This window comes from Echeneis naucrates, chromosome 24 (genome assembly GCF_900963305.1).
Source record: "Echeneis naucrates chromosome 24, fEcheNa1.1, whole genome shotgun sequence".
In the NCBI taxonomy this organism is placed as follows: domain Eukaryota; kingdom Metazoa; phylum Chordata; class Actinopteri; order Carangiformes; family Echeneidae; genus Echeneis; species Echeneis naucrates.
The window spans coordinates 13,584,190-13,606,566 of NC_042534.1; the positions used below are offsets into that span (position 1 = coordinate 13,584,190).

Genomic DNA, 22,377 nt, shown 5'->3' on the forward strand with positions numbered 1-22,377 from the left:
CCAGCATCCTGTATAGCTGGTTTTCAGTAATTAATTCTATGCTGATGCGCTCACCACTTGAGAATCGTGCTCTTGATTCTGTGAAAACCTGGCACCTCCTCCCTGACACTTATAATTGATAATGCCATGCTTTTACCCAGCATGAAACAGAATTCTTCAGTTTTTAAGCGTGTTGCACTCCAGCTCAGGCTTCCTGTGGTGGCACTGTGCTCCGTGTTCTTTCTTCTAGGCCCACATGCTGTATATCTACGTCTCTAGAGTGCATTTCTTCTGCATGGGTCCTGCATTGTTAAAGCTCAGCTCTTAGTTCTTTTGCTGCTTCTTGACTGTGCACCTGTTGTCTCTCTCTCTCTTCCTACTTCCTTTATCCCAGGCCCGAGTACCACTTGCCAGGAGGACTCGTGCGCCAACATGGGCGTGTGCATCCAGCAGTGGGAGAACTTCACTTGTGACTGTTCTATGACATCTTACACAGGGACTCACTGCAACGACCGTGAGTACTGCTTGGCTTCCCTTTCACATGCATTAGATTGCAAATTGAGTATTTTTTCTTGCCAACGTTGATTTGTTAGTCACAGTGAGTGTGTAATTTCAGCTGGTGCTCCGCAGAGAGCTTGTGAGGTAATAATTTCTGTGTCTTGACTTGTTATTATACAAGTCAGGACTGCTAACACAAGAGCAATATCATGCAACACATTACATAACACGTCATGAATGCATAAGTACATATGAGGACACAGTGTGTGCAGTAAACGCTTCCTGACGCTTTTACAATAAAGTTTACGCCCACCTGAACTGGAAGCACCCACATTAGTGTGAACCATATCCTCTTCTCAAGGAATCTGAGGGTGGCTTTACTCAGGCTTTGTCAAATATGTCGCGTAGAAGTGGTGCTGAAAGCTTCATATGATCTTTAAATGAAGCAACTGAGAAAAGCTGACGTTTATTTTGTTTTTTTCCTTTTTTTGCTCTCTTTTTTTTACTGCAATGCAGGCAATTTGTCGTAACAGGTTTGCTTGATGTCCCGCACTTTCACATTCTGGGCTTGGGAGTAAACGGCCGTGACTGATGATGTGTAAAATATCCACTTCTGCCTCAACTGTTCTTTCATAAACGCCCTTCAAATAGCTATCACAGAAGTTGAAGTGGGAGTTCGTGTGCATGCCTGTGTGCAGGGATTTCTCATCCCCATGACGACAAGGGACTTCCCTTCAGTAATCATGGTTGGCGGTCTTTCATTTAGCGGTTAATAGTGGGGGCATACTGCTGCTGGGCCAGACTAATGAGGTGGTGAAGGCTGTTAGGAGAACTGCTCTCTGTGAGCCCTGGCATCCCTTAATCACGCAGACCTTTCTGATGTTAGACCAGGCCACTGTGCATGACTTCATATCCTCAAATCCCAATTTTCTCTCTTTCTTGTTTTTGCTGTTCCTTCTCACCCTCCACTTTTTCTTCTTCCTCTGTGAAAGACCTTCTAGTGCAATCATTTCCATGCAGGGCAAATAATCGACTCCTATTCCCACTTGGTGATGGAGGCTCTGTGTTTATGTGTTAATTAGTGATGAGAGGCCCTCATTAATTCACCTCCTGCTGCTTCCCTGGATGACTTAGTGCGGTTTCATTGATTTCATACTGACACACATATTTCTTTTCGAAACACACACGAGCTTAGATATATATTCCACAGCTTCATGACATTGCAGGTTTAAGTCTTAGTTATTCTGTTGCTGGTGTTTGGAGACAGATTTGCACCAATATTGACTGGACAGTCCAAGCGTATAATAGCATTCTTAACTGAGTGGTATTACCCCTAATAGGAATTTTGTAGCTGATTTTCCCTTTCTTTTGTTACTCGTTCAAGCAGTTTCTTCTTCTAATTTCCTGTGCTAGGAGCAGGGAAATGAATAATGAAAGAAAAGTGAAAAGTATAAATAAAGCAAGTCAGTCAGCAAACTGGCAGTTTGGTTTGGGAACTTCATTGGAGTTTACATTTCAGGAGCAGGCCAGTCATCATGACACTGTGTGCCAGGTATTAGGGGCTGATGTTTCTCCTCTTCTGCTGACCTAATCTTGTGATGTTGACTCTGTCCTTACCCCCTCTGAGATTTCCTGAGCTCAGTAGTGCAGTCTTGCACCACCAGGTGGCAGTAAATCCACAAGCTGGACCGCATGCTGTCCCTCTGCGCTAGCAGAAAATGAGATGCAATCCCTTGAGCATAAAATGAGCTTTCCTGTTATTTTCCTCCACTGCTCTGCCTCCTCTACTCTCTCGCTTTATCTGTACCCCCCCCCCCCAACAAACCCCTACTCATCAAACCCACAGCCTATCCAATTTCTATACTTATGGATCACAGAGAGAATATTGCGCGATCTCTCAACCATTACAAAACCAAGTGTAGTGTGATACAATCATATTACCAACAGTTTTATTGTTCGACTGAGGTGGCTTGATGAAGATGAAATCAGTGAACACAGTCTTTGCCTTGTACTTGCGTGTGCGTTCTATGACTGTCTTATTCAGAAAGCACAGCACTGAGAGAGAAATTCTAATTAGCACTGTGGGAGTGGAGCTTGTCCTTCTCTTTCTCTGGGTATCTCCCCCTGATGGCTCACAGCAAATATCCGTAATTGTCTTCCTCTCCGACTCCATCTTTACCCAAAGTCCAAATAAAGAAACTTGAACAAAGTAAAGTGAACATTTCTCCCAGTAAAGCCCCTCGCAGTTTCATCTGCGACAGTTGTTAGTGTCAAGCCTCAATGCCCTCTCTGCACTTCTCCTATTGTAGCCAACAGGGCTCTAGGTGGCAGACAAGATGAATGAAAAAAAAAAAAAAGAACCTCAGCAGGCAAGAACTATCTGTGCTCCTTCCATTTCTTCTTGTGTACCCCTGCAGCCTGCATTTTTAGACTGCTCACCTTTACTTATGGGAACAAGACACAGAGAAGAAATTAGCAGGGCTCCTTGCACTGTACAGGCCATTCTCAGAGCTATTTGGACAATCTGGAAGTGCATGTCATGCTCAGCACTGTCTTTAAAAAAAAAAAGAAAAAGGCACGGGCAGGTCGGACGGACGGACTATTTTTATAGACTTCTCATCCTGCTTGGTTCTGGCTCACTGCCTTTGTCATGCTCATCTCCATCTCCCCGTCGTCTCATATCTATCCCTCCTTATTTCCTCTTTGTCTTTTTATTCCTGTCCTCTGTACCCCCTGTCCTCCTCCTCGCTTCCCCTCAATTTCTGAGCGGACCTCTCTCTGTCAGGTTATATGAATACCGCAGAGTTTCATTTAAATCCAAGGACATGAGGGCCACACAAGAAGAGAAACAGACACTCCTCTTCCACATCCAGAGCAATTACTCAACTTGCGTAATAAAATTATATTTGCAAAGGTCGCTGCATTGTCCCACAATCTGGAACATGGTAAACAAACAGGGAGCGGGAGTCTGGAGACAGAAAAGTGTTTATCAGTTTGAAGCCTGAAATCAGTCATTGCTCAGATAGATTTAGTGATGAATTTCTCGGCCAACGCAACAATCCCAACAACTCTCTGTTTCAACTTAACCCATAGTCCTTAGTTTACTTTTCAAACCATGTTCACAAGGCTGCAACCATATCTAGCTAACTGCTAACACAGCAGAGGATTGACTTTGTTATCTATTTAAAAGAAAATAATCCTTGTAGTAATTTCTCTCCGGCTCGCTGGAGAGAGGAGGGAAAAAAAAAGAAGAAAAGGACTAAAGAGGTGGGAGTTGAGGAACAAGCCTGTGTTTCCTTTGGTCCGCAATGTTCTATTGAGTAGAAATCCATCAATAATAGCAGCATTTTCTCCACATTGACTTATGTGTCTGTTCAACGGTACTAAACCTGAAGGGTAAAAAAAACAAAAAAAGGTCAGCGACACAATGGTGCCATTTGTGCTGACACAATGTCAATGACAAAGTGAGAGTTTTGGAATAAACAAACCAATGAGAAACACACACATACACGCTAACTCATGCTGCAATTCAAATGGATGGCATCTATAGACCTTACCGTGCATACTGGAGGAGTTTTTATTTTAGCACTAAATAAGTGAACCTGCTGGCTATGTAAATGTGAACAAGAAGCTTGATGTTGCTGGGACAGGGAGTGTGGGACAGGCGTGGGGCAAGGGTTAGTTGACTATAAAACACAACCTGGGGGCAGTATGGAGCTTGGCATGAGTTCAGCAGGGCACAGGTGGGGCAACTTTAAACTACAATAGATGGATGTCTGTTTCATATACTCAATATTAAGATTTCTCTAGGAGCAGAGAAGACGAGCTACCTTTTCAAAAGCCTGTAGAAAGTTTTCATGTAATGTGCGAAAGTAGATTTTGGCTAAAGGGGGCTTACAAGTGGAGCATAGAAATATGAGAACATTTGCCTATAAATACCGCAGGTAGACCAGAAATGGGCCAAAGGAGTCCCTGAGAGAATGATTTGTCTTCAGGGTGCTATCCATCCCAAAAGCACACTTTGAAATGGTCTCACTCTTGTTTGTTATAGTAGCTGAGGCAATCCATGTTCGCTCAAAAGTCCCGCAAGACCGAGTGATCACATGATCAGGTGGCTTGAACATTTCACTAACCATTTCAAGATTTAACAGCTGCCTGCAGTATCATCACACACAAACATGTCCTGGATGATGGAGGTTTTGCTGCTTTGAGGGAGTGCTCCTGTTGTTGTGGAAGTGTGGCTTGGGGAAACATGTAATTGCCCGCCATCAAGCGCCCGAAACAGATACATACACACAAGAGCGTGCAAACATAGCGTTGTCCCTTCAAGGTTTATAATCTCTCTTCCTTTCACCATCACTTTATCACTCCTCTTCCGTGTCTTATGATATCTGTATTAGAGGCAGAGCTGCATGTCCAGCCTTCGAGGGGTCTAACGAGCTGTCCCGCTATTGGCTGATCAGGCTAATGATGCTTGCCCAGCACTGCATCATGTCACTGTGATAAGGCTGGATGTCGCTTGTGTCAATCGATGTGTCACTGCCGTGCTCAGAGCCGTGGTATAATTGGATATATGCAGTGCTGTGGAGCCTAAATGCCCCAGGGCTAGAAGAAAAAGAGAGCGAAGCGGGTAAGAAGATGGAGGAGAAGAGTGGGAGATGTGGGAGTCAATACAGTGGTGTGTTGAAGAAATGAGCAGTTTTGAAGAGATTCTGCTGCATTTCTGCACCATTACTCTCATTGCGATGAGCACTAGTAGTTGACTACTCAATATGTTTATATGAGCAATGACTAAATGTAATGTGAAAGTCATCACTTGTAATGACAGACCCGGGGAGTATGAACACCTGACTCTGCACTTTCACTCACTTCTATTGAGCCTTTCAGCTGTTTCAGCTCATTGCTTTGGTTTCTGGCCTGGGCCCTCTGTTCTTATTAACAATCCCCCGTGGAGTGAACTTGTAAACACCTCGCGTTACTCACCAATTCTCACAGTCCAATATTCCTCTAACTAACATATTATGTTCATTTCCTTGACTGTAAAAACTGATTGCAAAGCCATTTTTAACTCCACCAAGGAGATTATGGTTTAATGTCTGTTTGTTTCTTAGCAGTATTAGAACAGACCAAACTGATCTGCATCTAACTTAAGGATGTGGTGGGGTATGGGCAAGAGAAGAGAAACTGTGCTTTTGTTGATCGATTTCTTGTTGTATTTCTGCCCCTGAAAGCAATTGCAGAATTGTGAATCGTACCACCTGGACACTCAGATATTCTCATTAGAAGATAAACCAAAACCTAAAAGGCAGCAAATCAGTCTTGTCTGACAGTGTTTGCAAACATGTCATCGCGTCTTCACAAGGTGATGCAAATGTACTGTTGTTGTTTTCAGCTTTTCTTGGTGCTCCCAATTGAAAGCGATAAGAAGACATGTTATTTATATGTGTATTTTAAGTGCAAGGTTGTTTAGCGGAGCTCAGTAAAAGCACTGTTACCTGGGGACACCATCTCCAGTTTATGACTCCATATTAAAGAGCATATTGCCACTTTCCACTTCATTTGTGTCATAGAGATAAGCAAGATGCAGTGTGTCAATTGGCATGGCACTCAATAGAGTGTATATCTCTGCAAGGCCAAACATGGTGATTCAAAGATCCAGAATATTTTCTAGAGCTGCACTAAACTATAAAGCAAGCTTCTACCAAGCTTCTCTCCTTCAGTTCGTTCACTGTCTTTATGCTAAGCTAAGATAGGCGCCTAACTTGGTGCACAGATGTCAGGCGGATCTTCTCATTTCATTCTTAGAGGAAAATAAAATTCTGTTATTTTCTGAAAATATTGAGCAGCGTTTGTAAGACACAGTTAAAGGCCAAGAACATAATTGTTCGTAACCTTATTTTGTAGTTGTTGCACCCAGGAGGAGATGTGGAATTGTGATGAATAAAATCATATTTCGACCTCCGTCTCTGGGAACATACAGTACAACTCTTGTCTGACTTCCAGCAAACTGCCTCCGTTTGCAAAGCACAGAAATGTATCGGAAGAGAGAGAGAGAGAGAGAGAGGTGGGGGGGGGGGGGTGATTGAGTTGAACACATTACAGACAGTTACGATGAGGAGTATCCATCTGTTTTGCTGCCAGGCGGGTAACCTTGAGGCTGTCAGAACATTCCCAGCAACCACCGTGGCCTCACAGGCTGAGAGCCCAGGCACAGACACATCCATCAACACATGTTCCTAGACACATTTCATGAGCGTCAGCAGCTCATACAAATCACCCAATCAATACCCCGAACACCTCACCTGAACTTTGGGCAGGAACAGGTCTTGAGTAGGTGCAACCCACATGCATGTCTTCCTTTCTAGCTGAGATGTTTCTTTGGGTATATAAGATGAAGTTATTTCCCCTTCAGCAGCAACAAGCATGTGTAAAACAATTAGTTCTTGTTTAAATTCTCTCTCTCTCTCTCTCTCTCTCTCTCTCCATATGTATATGTGTGTGTGTGTGTGTGTGTGTGTAAAAGCACAATATTCAACAAATGCCTTCTTTACTAATGGTAACTTTGACATTTGCTTAATTGGTTTCACTTGTTAGGCTTGTATGTATGTGTTTGACCTTGTTGTAAAGAATAGGTGTCTGATTATTTTGTCTCTTTGCCGTACTTCTCTCGTGCGCACTGGTGTTAGAAAAAAAAAAAAAAAAAAAAAATGGACACGCACACAAAGACTTTGTGTGTCACATTTCATGTTGTATTTGTTCCCCTGGTCGGAGCACTGGGTAGAATCAATAGTCACCATCTCCTCAGGGTCTCTCGCCGCTACTCCGAATTGCTGTACTTGTGCAGTGTGGTGGTTGGTTTTTCAAAGGCCACACAAATGCGAGCCATTTGTCACATGTAGACAACATTCCCCTCTGCTTTTAATTGTACCATCGAGTACACACAATAACCTCCTTCCCTGCAGCTTTGCACCGCCAATTTAGATGCGAATGGATCAAAAAGAAAGGTGAGTTGGTCTGATTCTATTGTTCTTGTTGTACCCCTCTCTATCTTTTGTCTCTCGGCAGTGAGGCTGATAGGTAGTGATCACCGGTAGGGAGCTAAACCACTCAAAGCAGACTACAAAGGATAAAGCTCACCTCTGCTTGACGTTACAGGAGGGCACTTCAACAGAAGCATAGAGCCTGGCTCAACCGGCCCCTGTTTACGTTACTGTCGTGGCAGAAGTTAGGTTAACTACATCTCTGAACACAGCCGCATGATAAAAGGTCATACACTATTTTGTACGTCCATTGATTTACACTTTTTAACAGTCTTTACCTACCTACGGTAACAGAAGACTTTTTTATGTGTCACACTGACCAATCTCAGGAAATTACCAGCATCAGGGTCACAATTAGAGCGGGTGGGTTTACCCACAATGGTAGCCATGTCATTCTTTGCACCCAGTTGCCATAGTGACTTAAATCATTTCAAATTTGTGGGATGAAGGCCTTGGAGATATATATAAAAGAAATAAAAATTGTGCCGTGTGATTCCTTAAAGCCATTAATTTTAACCATTAGCAGTACCTCAGCAGAACCCCACGGCGTGTCTGAAGGGCACTCATAAGGGGGAATATATAAGACGTTCAGTCTCCATCAGCTAACACAGATGCTTTTCTTCAGGTGAAGCCATTTAAAGCCGATTACCTTTGACATTTCTGTCTCCCAAAAGGGCAGCTCCCCCCGTCTCACTTATCATACTACCAAAGACACCTGAGTTCACCCACTGGGGACAGCTGCCCATCTCACAATTTAAAGGTCTTGCTGTCCTCCGTTTTCTGACCCCTAAAATACAAGACTGTGGCATGTGCTGGCTGCTCTGACAGCAGCTTTCTTGCATGTGAAGTATCATTGACATTGGGAATAGCTAATTTTTTTTTTTTTTTGAGCTCTTGAAGGGGCTGTCATCCCTGTTGGCTAACATTGAAGACACTTTTTTTCCTCCCAAGCAGCAATACATTTTCTTTTTCGCTGCTCTGAATCATAAACATCTTGTGAAGACTTGAAAATGCTCTGGCTAACATCATTAACTCTAGCATTCTTGTGATAGTGTTATTTTTATAGACAGCCCATGTGTCGTCTATTCAAAGTTTGGTAGTATTGACATAAAATTCACTTACTAACTGTTGATACTGGAAATGTCTGTCACAAGCGTCTGACTTTACAAACTGCCTGATTGGGCAGCTTCAGTAAAAGCAGGTTGTCACTTATTTCGTTCACAGAGACTAGCTGACTTCCATTTGAAAATAATGCAGCAATGTGCCTTTTTAACATTTCACATTTTACATTTAAATCTGTCTGCAGTAAAGAACCCTTGAGTATGCCAAAAAAGTCTGAAGTTCTTAGTTGGGAAGTACACCCATCACTTTGACATGACTGCTATCTCATTGCATGATTTTATGTAACTGTCTTCACTGAGGGTGAGTTTCTTGTCTTGGTGTCTCTAACACTTAAAAAAGCTGGGAATGACGAGTGTCCCGACGCTGACTCCCAACCGAATGTTGTGTTAGTACAGTTTTAAGAGCTGAGAAAGCCCACATACTCAGTGCTTCATGTTCACCTCCTGATAATTATCAACCTCTGACTCAGTCTCTCTCTCTCTCTCTCTCTCGCTCTCTGTCCATCCTGTATTGCCAGTTCTTTGCTTCACACTCCTTTTTTTAATTCCCTTTTTTTTTCTCAGCCTCATTGCTAGATGCCTGCAATTATTTTGTCAGCAGCCTCCTAGCTCATCACTTAGCCCCCACAGATGGTGCTCGCAAACTTTCATGGTAGATTGTACAAACTTGCTCACAGAGTTTAAAGCTGTAGCCTACAGACTCCCCACCTGCCTCAACACAGAGCCATCAAGGCAAGAATCCTGATCAGCTTCCTGCTCTCAGAAGTACAGGCAGGCGCGACGCATCATAAACAACCCAGATCACTTGATCTGTACTGCGGCTGCTTCACAGATGGATGAACCTCCATGTGTTGCCAGGATCTTACATTAAATAACAGTTCTACTCTCCTGTATCGGGGATAATTTAAACGTGAATAGATGACACGTTTAAATATTTGACTATACTATCATTGAATCAGCCATATTTGTTAGAATATCAGTCACCATAATTTTAACCCTTTACGTAGCAGTGTTTGCACTTAGCTGTCATCACGATATTAGCCTCTCTGTTGTCTTAAAGTTAAGTCTTTTTTTTCTTTTCTCCGCTGTCTCTGAGATGCATTTTAATCTTCATTTTAATGTAAATGAACATTACCTTTTTAAAAATAAAATTCACTGTTTCATATTTCAGTAGCATTTCTACCAAAGAGGCTCATCCTTGGCCTACTTGAGGAAGAAGGGCATAGGAAAAAAAAAAAAAAAAAAACAGCTCTCAAAAGGTCATTTATATTCATAATACTATGGCCTGGATGAATATGTAATTCTGGTTTGCTAAAGGGATGTTGATTAATTTCCCATTACTGCACTGTGACAAAGTGAGTCTGTATTTCTCTTATTCTTCTTTGATAAAAATGTAGGGACCTTGTTGAAACACAGGCACAGTTGGGAAGAGTCATGGGCGAACAGAAGCAGGGGGTGAATCTGACCTGCTCTGCGCTCAATCCTAATTATCGGACAAGTCACTGTGTTTAGTACAGACTGTCAATCACGCAGCAGCCACGCCCCGATGGATACCCTGCTTTATGGTCTGTTTTCCTCTAAATGGGACCGTCATTTATCATGTTGGGATTGAAGAAGACTTGAAGCAGACTCAGAGCAAAACGTCTCAGTGTGAAATGTTTATTGAGGTAATAAATCAAATGAGTTGTCGGGTCATTTTCACATAAACAGAAATCTGACTTTTTTTTACAACAAGAGGAGTTGGGCCCTGATGTTCATTAGATAAAAGAGAGGTTTAACATGCTTTATAGACAGTGTATGATGTGATGGGCTGGCGACCTGTCCAGGGTGCACCCTGCCCTCGCCCAGTGTTAGCTTGGATTGGCTCCAGCACCCTCCACAACCTAGAAATGGATAAAGCTGTTGAAGATGAATAAATGAATAGACAGTGTATGACCTGACCACACAGAGATCTGGGTGCATTTTAACCTGTGTCACTACTTCTCCTTGGCAGCTCCACAGGTTATATTAAATTGTTTGTACCCATTGATTTGTATGGTTGCTTTTTTTTTTTTTTGGTTTGTTCAGCTTTTTTATGTTGCCTGTTTTACTTTTTGGCTGTATAGCCTCTTTAAAAACTTTGATTGATTTCAAGTTTCAAATGTTGCAGCTTTTAAGCTGTGTGAGGTCAATAGAAAAAATCAATTTCCAGGAAATAGTTTGTTGATGTCCAGACTATTGATACTCCCCTGTATTTACTTGTGAGAAACGAACTGAACCGGGCTCCATTTTCAGTTTTTGCGATTGGAGTTTGAACACAATTCTGTAGCAGTGTAGCCCACTGACAAGCCTGCACATAATTTAAAAGCAGCCTTTCACTTTGCCTCTCAAAGTTACCACAGTCTTTTTCTTCTTGTTGTTGTTGGTTTTTTTTTTGGCATTTCATACCCATCTCTTGCACACACTCGTACCCATTAAGTAGGACACTGATGCCATTTAGATTAGTGTCCCATGTGACCAATGCTGACATGAATTTGCTGGGTGACAAGGGACCCAATTACAGCAGAGGGCTGATCGTCCATGGACCCACCATTACAAATTGTCTCCCAAGCATCAAGCAGGGAACAGAAAAGTGTGTAGTCCTGAGTATGACGGTGTGTTTTTGTATAGAGTGTGTGTGTTGGATGTGAGTTTTGTATGGGGCTGTAATTGTGTCACTGTCTGTTCTCATCTGCAGGATAGGGGCTAGTTTAAACACTGGGGTCAAATGCATTATGCATGTAAATGTAAAAGTAATGCAAAGTGACAGCTGTCAGTCTTGAGATGCCCGGTACAAGTTAGAGACTGACACATGCACACGCCTACATGCACACACAAATGCAAAGACTTTAGGTGGTACTTCGGAGTCAGCGTGCCCCCTCAGCATTGGTTAGTGTCTTGGCAACTTTTAAAGAAAGAAATAAAAACAATAAAAGGACTGAAAACTTTCCTCCAGTTTATCTTTGTCTTGAGCACTGTTTACCTCTACAAAGAGAAGCACAACACCACCTTAAGGAGCATCAGTGGGTGCAATTATAGCATCTGGATCTCATAAACTACAAATGTGGTCTCAGCCTCAGTATAATGAACCATTTCCAAAGGCCACATTGATGACGATGCAGGGCGGTGAGCAAGTAATGCCCCACATCAGGCGTGACATGACACTGCAGAGGTCATCTGTGTGCAGTGTTTTATTTACCATCTCCCCTGTAGTAGGTCTATCCTCAGCCTGACAGCTGCCTTACCCAAATCAAACTCTGTGGATTGATATCTGGGCTTTAAAATGGGAGACAGATAAAGACTTAGCACTTCCTGTGGTGATATAATCGATTGTAATCTATCTTTCTTGGCCGAGAGTATCCAGCATGCTGCTGACTTGGGCTCTAGATTACATTCTGTTTGGGCAAGCGAGTGTGTGTGTGGAGCATATATTTATTTATCTATTTTTGTTAACGCATGTTTTTTTCTTCTTCTTCTTCTTCTTCTCACTGTCATTGTGCGCCTTCTATTCTGCGCGAATGTGTGCGTGCCAACATTATCAGCTGTGCTGTTTCTGTTTTATCCCAGGCTATTTTCAAACCTTGTTGGCTTCAGCGTGCACGCTCTCCTCTGTCCCACTTCTTGAAATGTCTCTGCAGCAACGTGAACCCCACACTCTGCTAGTACCGTTTGTTTTCCCTCCTCCTTCCCCGCCTCCCATCCCTGCTTTGGTGAATCAAACCTTCCCTCTCGCTGAAACGTCCACCGTGATAACAGTGTCTCCCATCGGTAGGGTAATTCTTTTGAAAGGCTTTGCGTGCGTATTAGAGGCAGGCTAGGGGAACATACTGGGATGTCATATGTGCCATCCTGGCATGAAACAGAACGGCTGCAAGTGCCAGAAATTCCCCCGCCATTTGTTTACTGTAGCTGCATACTGAGTTGATTCACCTGAGCCAGACTTGGTGTTTGTTTGCGCTAAATTAATATTTTTACAAAAATGATGCAGGTTATATTCTTTTTGGGTGGTTTTATTCTGCTCAGTGAGAGGTCAGTATGGTGTGTGTATATGTATCAGTCAGTGAGACTAGCCCCAGGGCGTTTGCCAGCCCATTACTCCCTTGCTGTTTGGCATGTGTGTATGTGAGTGGGCTGTGTGTTCAGGCCTTACTGATTGTTTCTCCGTCACAGGGACCCTCATTACTGCCCCCACACTGTCACAAGCATCTGCTTCCCTCGCTTCCTTTTTTTTTTTTTTCCCCTCCTCCTGGCATGCACTGCAGTTGGCTCAGAGCGTGCCCTGCGCTGGTCCAATGTGGACATGGGACGGAAGGAAAGAATGGACAGAAACACATCAGACATCAAGTAGGTGGGAGAGAACACAAATTAGCATAGAAGTGTTTCTGAGCTGTCAGTATCAGCAAGCTCCTGCTGGGCACGCAGACCACACAGATCAGGCCCAGAGATGGCTAGCTTTGGACAGAAATTGGTCTCTGGGCCTGGTTTGACCTCTGTCCAGCAGGGGCCTTCACGTCAAGAGGGGCAGCTTCTACAGTGATGTATTGCACCGCCCAGTATGCAGCGTCTAGGGAGAGAGGACAGTCAGTGCTTTAAAAGAGAAAGTCTGTGAGGGAGAAGAAATGGAGAGAGAGAGACACAGAAGGCTTAATGAGTGCGTCAAAATTAGCCTGGCTCACCCAGAGAAAAACAGCAGTATGTGTAACTAATGATTTGTTCCAGTAAAGCCTAGTGAGAGAGAAAAACCGGAAAAGGGCACAGAAGGCAAAAAATGAAGGCGGGAAGATGGAAGCGAACACTTCTTTTTTCCTCACAGCACAAATTGGAAACATGGCTCTGTATTTTGCGCCTCTCTTCATCGGAATTCTCTGTTTTGTTGGCTGGTGGGGCTGCAGACCCAAAACGTAGATGAGATGCACCCCTATTGGAGCTAATATTAATATAGACATTTAGAAAATATCTATCTACATATAAGCCTAATAGCTTCATAATGAATGTCCCTATAATTCTTTTCCCAAGATATAAATGCTGCAAGTTTACCCCACTTTCCAATTTGCAGACACAAGCAAAGCTGTAAATAATAAATTTAGCAAGGCATAGAATTTGTTCACACATACAGATCCCACACGGGACATATTGTAAGAGTATAATTCTTTTATAGTTCTGGTCATATCAACAGCTCTAGAGTAACACATTGCTTTATATTAATCACAAGCTCATAAACCTACGGCAAGCTAATTAGTTAGTGATTTTGATGATCTCTTTCAGCTGGCTTTAGTTGTGGAGTTGCTTAATTTAACTTGGTCCAATTCTTCAGAGGTGTTAAATGAAACTGATCAGCCCCCCCTTCATCTGAAAACTACCAACACTTAGAGCTTATTACTATTATTATTTTTTTTTTAATCTTTGTCCTCTCATACACTTGCAAATCTGAAAAGGAATAAATGAGAAGATGGCGAGGAGGGGGCTGTTACATTAAAGGTTATTATAGCCCTCTCTACAGTAGCCAATTAGCGGGCTGTTGGTAAAGGTCAGAGGGGGAAGCTGAGATCAGACATGACGGCTAGTCGTGACAATGTTACATCACCGTAGCTGTGTGAGTAACCTTGAAATGCATCAAAAACTGAACATTAATGATTGAATAAGTCACCTGAATTGTAGTTTTGTATTCGATTTAACTATTGTGTTAATCGAAAAATGACAGATTTATGTATTCAGCCTAAAGTTTTAGTGTCTGTCTCTTTTAAATCATTTTTATGTGCTTAATATTTTTCTGATCTTTAAGTTTAAGCATACTCCAATAAAAGCCAGGAGACAGATTTATGTGGCAGGAAATGATAATTCCCCTTCGTGTATGCTAGTTGGTGTTCACAGTGATGTTTTTTTTTTTTTTTTGGCAACAAGGGAACCTGAGATTGCCTGTCCACACTTCTCCTTCATGGTTATTAAACGCTGCATTTAAAGCAGTGAGATATTTGCCATCAAGTTTCAGTTAAATCTTGAAAATTGGCATCAAAATTACACAGCTTTGCAATCATGTAAAAATCTCCTCCTCTACTGAGGTGTTTTAGCCTTCCTCCGTGTAATCTTATGGATTCCTCATCTCCTCGCTGCCTCGCCTTCATCTCATCTGACACGTTCTCAGCATGTTGGTGTAATTCAGCGATAAGTGGCTGACTGAAAATATCTGTCAGATTTCTGGGTTGTGTCATTCAACATTACCCATTTTTCATGCCCGCGAGTTTGATTCCAACTGAGGAAGCTAGTGCTAAAACTATATTCCTGCTTAGCATCGCAAGTCACTTTGAATGAAACCCCCCCTGGTGAAGCGTACAAAGTGACAATTTGCTATCTCCACTGGCAGCGCTGCCTCTAGAATCACGGAGGACATCCCTGGTTGTTGGAGCATTCCAGCGACTCCTTAATCTCCATCTCTGTGATCCTGTGGTTTGAGCGAAGCCACCTGGCTCCTCCAGGCAAATGCTCCTCAAAAAACACCATCAAGTTTCCTCCAAGGCTGCCAAGTCGAGTCTTTTGTGGAGGAAACTTTCCCTCCATACACATCCTTTATTTTTTTTTACTTTGGTTCTGCTTCTTCATTTTCACTTCACAGGGCACAGACACCAGAGTCTGTCACCTCAAGGTGTCACATAAAGTGGATGATTCTCATTTTCTTCTGCTTGTGAACGCACGTGAAATCTCTGCGTATTAAGAAGGATGTGGTGAAGCCTGAATTTGTGCTTTATTGTTTCATACATAACCGAACGGATTATTAAAAGACTCAGCTTTGCAGTATGCAGTGTGAGCATTTGCGGTTCGAGATGGATTCCCAGGGATAGATATTCAAAAGCAGTTTTAACAGATGTTTGCTGATGCTGATAAGCTAATTGAATAGCAGAATGCAAACACTTGTATTCTTTGTTGGTGTCACAGTTCTGACCTCCAGAGCTTACATCACCATGCTGACCTACTGCTAACTGCCCCACTGTACGTCTGGGGACATAATTCATTGGACACTCAGCAGAGTCAATATGCTCTTTTTCTGCTCCATTTCTGCTCGCCTCCTCTGTGAATCATCGGCATCGTTATATAAATGACTTTAAAACACGTTGAGACACCATCAAGAGAAATTACGCACGATTCCTGAGTCACGCCTCATTTAGTGGGCCAGCTAATTTTGTTTGGGCTCAGCAGTGTTGCTTTCCTTCAGATGTTCTTCACCCTCAGGAAACGTTAGCCCGGCATGTGACGGCTCTGCGCGAGTGTGTGTGCATTCTTCATGCTTTTTATTCTAGGGAGAAAGGCTTGATATGTGTCTGCATGAACATCCAAGTGGGAAATGTCTTGTGTGTGTGAGGATTAAATGGCTGAGGGGGCTGCTCTGAATTACTGCTAAATTTCGGGACGTAAAGGTTAAGTCTATCCTATTACTTCAGAATTCCTCAATTTATATAAGTGAATGGTCTTGGCCTCTCTGCCCAGAAATAAATAGTGATGTGCAGCTTGGTTCAGAGGAAAATTTTAAGTGAAAAGATGCAACACTTTAAAGGATCCAGTGAAACCGCTGGAGTATAAAAGTTCAACTCCTCTTTCTTGGCTATAAAGCTAGAGGATCATTTTTATTGTATTATATAAAATGTTGAGTGGGCCATTATTAGTTATTCACATCATAATAGAAATTTCCTCTTGAAATCCCAGACTGTACCACTCCAGTTTGTTCTGCTCTAAAAATGCTTTAAAAATAACAAGCTTTACTTGCAACTTAAAACAGTGTCTCCCCCCTCCCCAAAAAAAAAAGAAGATGTTAAGTTATATCACAGTGCGCAGACACATCCAGGGGTTTATTGACTGTGAAGAAGAAGCCAGGGGACAAATATTGCTGCAGAAGAGATCGTTTGCACGTCACATGAAGCGAGGCTGTTTATATGATCATAATAAGACATGCAGTACAAGGTGCAGTCATACTGGGAACGTTAACATTTGGTGATGGAATAGACATGATAGAATAAAGTGTTTACCAACACGTGGTGTGACAGTTTTACAAGGTATATGGCTGGCACCATACCTGAATGCTGAAACTGATCTTGAAGTGCTACAAAATCCATGTTTACTCTGCGAGTGCTAATGGCTTCTGCCCTGGAAAAGTCTGTCGTTGTTGGTGCGCTTGAACAGCACCCAGGAGCCTCCTTTATTTTCCAAGCTTAATTTTCCCACACCAGGTTGTTCTACAGGAGGCAGCAGTTGCGGTAAATACAAATCCAGGTTTCAAATCCTCCCCCCACACCATCATAGGTGGTGTCACAGATCTTAAATGTAACCTTTTTCAAGCCAGGCAAGAGGTAGAGAAAATGGTTGGTGGCGGAGTTTGGTCGACATGGCAATGGGCTCACACCTTCATGCTCCAAAGTGAAATATTTGAACTTCACATGTAGCAGCAGGAGTATTCAAACTGTGTGTGTGTGTGTGTGTGTGTGTGTGTGTGTGTGTCTGCTTGGTGGAATAGAACAGAAAATCCCTGTGTTTAGCTCCAAGCACCCCCATGCCAAGGTTGATGGCATATGAAGACAGAATGCCTATAGACTGTTTTATACATAGAACGGCCAAAGTCTGATTTGAATGCTGAGAAATTTCACTGAATATTACTTTTTGGAAAAAAGTCTTTATCTAATGTATTTTGAAACATGATGACAATCCACACATGTTAAACTAGGTCCTGAATTTTATTTCTTTTTCATTTCCGGCGCAAACTCTGAAGTTACTTTTGAGATGTCAATAAGGATCCAGCCGAGAGAAACTCAATGAAGCCTTTCAAACGGCAGCCTTGCTATTAATTTTAGCTACACCATGTTCCTGTCCTATCTTTTCAGCCTTCCCACCACAGCACAATCCTCCTCGCTGGGATCTGTTGTGATATCAGATGAAAGAAACGATTCTCTCTCTCCTTTATTTAATTTTTTTTTTTCCCCCCTCTCATGTCCGCTGCTGCTCAGGAAGCTTCTTATCATCATGTAGTTTTCTGGTGAAACTATATCTGCTTCATTTATATGTGTGTGTGTCTCTCTGCGTGGATACTTGTGTATGCAATGCGTTCTGTATTCCAACAACGTTACATGCTCACATAAACTCCAGTGGTGAAGATTGACAGCTGAGATAGATAATCGCACAGGGATGCAAGTAGGAGTGAGGCCATAAGGAGGGGAATGATATGTTTAATACATGGAGATATGACAGATTGAAAGTGCGGAGACACATTATTTGCCATCTCTATTTCCCTCAATAATGATGCTGGCAGAATACATTGGTGATCTCATACCATATAACTGCAGCTTTCTTTTGCATAGTTCATATGGTATATTCTGACATCAACACATAACACCAGCCTACTGGTTGGAATACGTTTGTCTTAGAATGGTTTAGAATAAACTACAAAACTAAAGCATTGGGGACGCTTTTGCAAATTACATTTTCTGATGTGCAAAAATGTATTTCTAGATCTCCCCGTTGTCATCTTCTGGGCATTGAGTGAGACGCCGTTAAGACTCGTCCAAAAAAAAAAAAAAAAAACAACCTCCCACCGCCAAAAATTATGTTGAATGTGAATTTTCACAATGTTACTATCAACTTTAGTTTCATAACATTTGGGCTTCAGTACAGCAAACATTTTGCCAAACAGAAATTTGTATCACGTCGGATGAAGTGGATGAGATATTCCAGGTTTCTAGTCAATGCAGAGAGCAAGATGAGTCCCTTTTTTCCCCCCAAGTATATATTTCCCTCTAAGGACATAGTGCACCCAGCTATGATCCTTGTCAAAGGCCAGAATTGCACTGATTGGGGCCTGAACATGGTGTAATGAGTCTGTGCATACCTGTACGGAGCTGAAAGAGCCTGTGCACACCGAGGTGTCTGCAATCAGGAAGGAGCAAAACGTGTAATTGTAACTTCTGACTTTTTTCGTTGTTCGTTTGTGTACAACGGTGTGTTTGTGCAAGGGCACGTAAGTGGTGGTTAGTACACGCTGTGCCCCCCCCCCCCCCCCCCTCCTACACACACACACACACACACACACACCACCACACCTACTATTCACTGTTCGGGCAGGAGGGGCGTCTACTGCCTCATTTTGGTCAGCACCCCAATCAGACCGCTCAGGCCATCTCCTGCAGGGTGAGCTATCTGAGAGGCACGTCTATGCATGGGTGTGTGCTCTCAGTGTTTGTTTGCGTGTGCATGTCTGTGTGTGCGCGCTGTCTGCCCTCTAGCTCAACCTCCCTCACTATCACACACCTCTAGGTACCACATTACCAATCTGGACGACCATTCATCACTTTCATATTGTGGCCTTGATGAGAAGGGGTTCAATAATACATGTGCGAGGAGATAAAATCAGGAGAGAGAAAATTAATATTCTCTGAGCTTGTCAGGCTCATTTAAGCAAGCCCTGTATTTCGTTGTGTGGCCTCTGACACAGATGATTGCGTGGGCAGCAATGCAGTTTTTCCTCATAATTACTTTCCGCTATGCTGCTCTTGTCCATTGTCAGCCTCAATAAGGCAGAGGTCTGAGGAAGAAAGGAAGAGAAAGCGAGACCAGAGAGTCATGGGAGATATGCCGTGCTGCTATTTTTATTAATTTTTTTGTTTGTTTGGTTTGTTTTCAGCCTCTGAACGTTCAAACCTTCCTTTTAAACCCCCCCCCCCAAAAAAAAAACAAAAAAAACAAAAACAGGAAAAAACATCTCACTGTGCGTTTTGCTGTTTCGCATTTACAAATACTTGTGCCACATTGCTATATAGTGATATATCCAGTGGCTCCTCTAAGACCTGATCCAGTGAGAGATTTGCGCAACTAATTAAACCTGCTCACATTTCCTGAACTAATTAAGCGACTGCAGTCAAAACATCAAGATTAGGATGTTCTGAGAAGTCCACTGTAAAGTAACTCATCAGAAATTTTACTTGATTTTTGGGTTTCTAGCAAATTTCTGCTGGGGAAAAAAAAAAAACCCACTTTCCTCATGCATACTGATGGATCGGGTTTTCCACTGGTGCCAGAAGCATTTTAATGCAGATGGTCCCATAGTGATCATACGTAGGAGCGCACACACAGATACTGCCACAAGAATAAATCAATGCATAAGTAATACTCTCAGGAGTATAGTACACATAAGAGCACACACACCTATAGATAAATGAATATATATATGGAGCAACCACATGCCTGGCTGCAACAGCACATCCACAATCTGTGGGCATTTAGCTCATGCTCAAAAAAAAAAAACAACAATAATTTACTTACTTCCATGGCAAATGGAATAAATCAAATAAATAAATCTGATCATATATAAATATAAAGAAGACATACATTTTACTTTATGTAAGGCCTTTGCTACTGAACCCCCAACAACTGACTAACAGCACCAAAAAATAAATAAATAAAAATATTGGCGTGAGAGCATATCTGTGCAAAAGGCATTTTAATTGAGTGTGCTGAGCGATGAGCTTGCTTTGAGGTGCTTTAATTTCCAGGGATGGCTAAACAGATGTAGCATCATAAAGTAAAGTAATGGAATTCCCCCACACCCCCCTCTGGCATGATGGCACGCCATAAAGGCTGACTAAGTGATGGCAAACTGGGAGAGCGAATGGGGAAAAACGATTTTTACACTAAAAACGCTTAAGTAATTCAAGTAAGCCCAAAAAGTGATGATTGGCAGCCTGCATTGTGGTCACAAAATATAAAATGTATTTCTAGTTGTGTGTCTGTGTGTGATTTTCCTCTGTGCATAGATGTCGCATGCATACATAACACATCTCTACTTACCACAGAGGGGTTATTCTCTGGAGATGTATTTGCATGCATTGTTTCTCTGCCATGATGTAAAATCCCACATTGAGGTTTTCAAGTGCCTGTTCGTGTAGTGCAGTGTTTGTATGTGCATTTCTGAGCTTGTGAGCTAGGGAGTGGGTTAGATAAATCCAAGGTTAACTGTTGTCAAACCAGCCTTCAGGCCATGGCAGAGTAGTCGACGCAAGAGTCATGAAATGCTCCCATAAGAGAGCCTGCAGAGCCGTGCTCCAGCTGTCGGGCTGCAACGACACACACCCACCTCACATTCCTGATAGCACAGACATATGTCACAATTCCTGTCTGAGCCACGATGGGGAACTGTGGGACGGAGGCAGCGGCACACTTTCCTTTGGCCAAAAACACCCAGCCGGCCGAGTGCAAGAGGCCATGTTGCACAGTAGTGTTATTACAGGGATTTCACAGCATGCAGGAAAAAAAAGGCACACAGGCACACACGGGGTAAGGTCGAACGTGATCCCCTCTCAGTCAGCAAACCAGGGCTGGCAAGGTGAATACCGCATGGCTCTGCACAGGCTTGCCAATGACAGATGGAGCCCAGGTGCCATTAGGCAGACAAACGACGGCTTCATTAGGACGTGCCACTGGCAAGTGATGAATGCTGCCCTCTCCAAGCCATATTTGGAACAAGATAAAAACTGGAAAAGAGGTGGGAGATGCTATGTAGGTTGTTCAGAAGGCTTGCTATCCGTTTCAAGTCTGTGCTTTAAGGCCGTGTTCAAAACTAGTGACAAGGTCAAGCTGAGAGCGTATCAAATGCAATAAATTGCATCAAACAGTTGAGCAGAAGTCAAAGACATTCAAACTCAATGAGTGTTTTTTTTTTTTTTTTTGCAATTGCGAGAACTGTTCTGAAAAACTACAACCAGCATATTTTACAGCACGTTTGTTGCTCATGTGAATCCCAGTTTACTGCGTCACTATAAAATGCCAGTCACCCACATTAATAATGTTGTTGGGACAGTAAACCATATGGGGAACAAGTGCAGCGTAGTGAGCGTAGTTCTTTGCCTGTGCAAGTTCGTTGTTGCCTGAAATATTTCCCATCAACAGCACCTCAACATCGGGGCATGTCCAGCTTGGCTCATAGGAGGAGGCAGGAGGGGAGACAGAGGTTGGGGAAGGGAGGGATTGGGTTAAAGGGGATGGGAGGACAGGAAGCGAGCTTGAGAGAGATCATGTGAGACAGAAGCGGAGGGAGAGACTGGGAGAGAGGGAGGGAGCTCGCCACGGGCCACAACGGCTCTCCCTCCCCGCTCACATCCATGTGTCACCTCACCGTGTTGCAAATTAGGCTACGCACGCTCTCCGGAGATGTCAGAACATATATCGTGACAGCCGGTTTGAATTTGCATAGGTGCGCTGTGGTCATTTGTTTCAACAAGATTATCCCCCATCAAAGTCAGCAATCTGTGTGTTTTAAAAGTCCTGAAATACGTAAAGGTAGAAAGTCCGCTCCGCTTTTACTGTTACTATTACTATATGCCGTGAAAATATCAAAGTGCTCAGTCCACAGAGAAACACAAACTGCCTGTAGCCCAAAGTTGATTCTTAAAACAAGCCCTCAGGACCTCTTTAACTTTGTGAAGTCGCAACAAAGAAGTCACTGCCCTCCTCCGTCTGGACTCACCAGGCGGCTGAGTTGGGTTCTCAGGGTGTTCACCTGAAACCTGCTATACTTTGTTTGAAATATTTCACGAGGAATAACCGCTTGAGATGCACCATCTCGTTTTCAAGGGGATCCTAAACACAAAAGCAATTAACAATTACAGTCACAATAACACAACATAACAAACAAAAAAAAAAAAAAAAAAAAAGCAATAGGCATTGAGTAGTGGTAATAGTAGGACATCTGA

The 22,377-nt window shown here is 42.8% G+C and overlaps 1 protein-coding gene across 1 annotated transcript in view; it reads left to right on the plus strand.

Annotated features, from left to right (window-relative positions):
- Window positions 1-22,377, plus strand: part of nrxn3b (neurexin 3b) — a 264,830-nt gene that overhangs the window by 111,521 nt on the left and 130,932 nt on the right. The window contains exon 14 of the mRNA XM_029495823.1: window positions 374-493. Coding sequence (XP_029351683.1) covers window positions 374-493 — 120 coding nt within the window. The remainder of the gene's footprint in view (window positions 1-373; window positions 494-22,377) is intronic.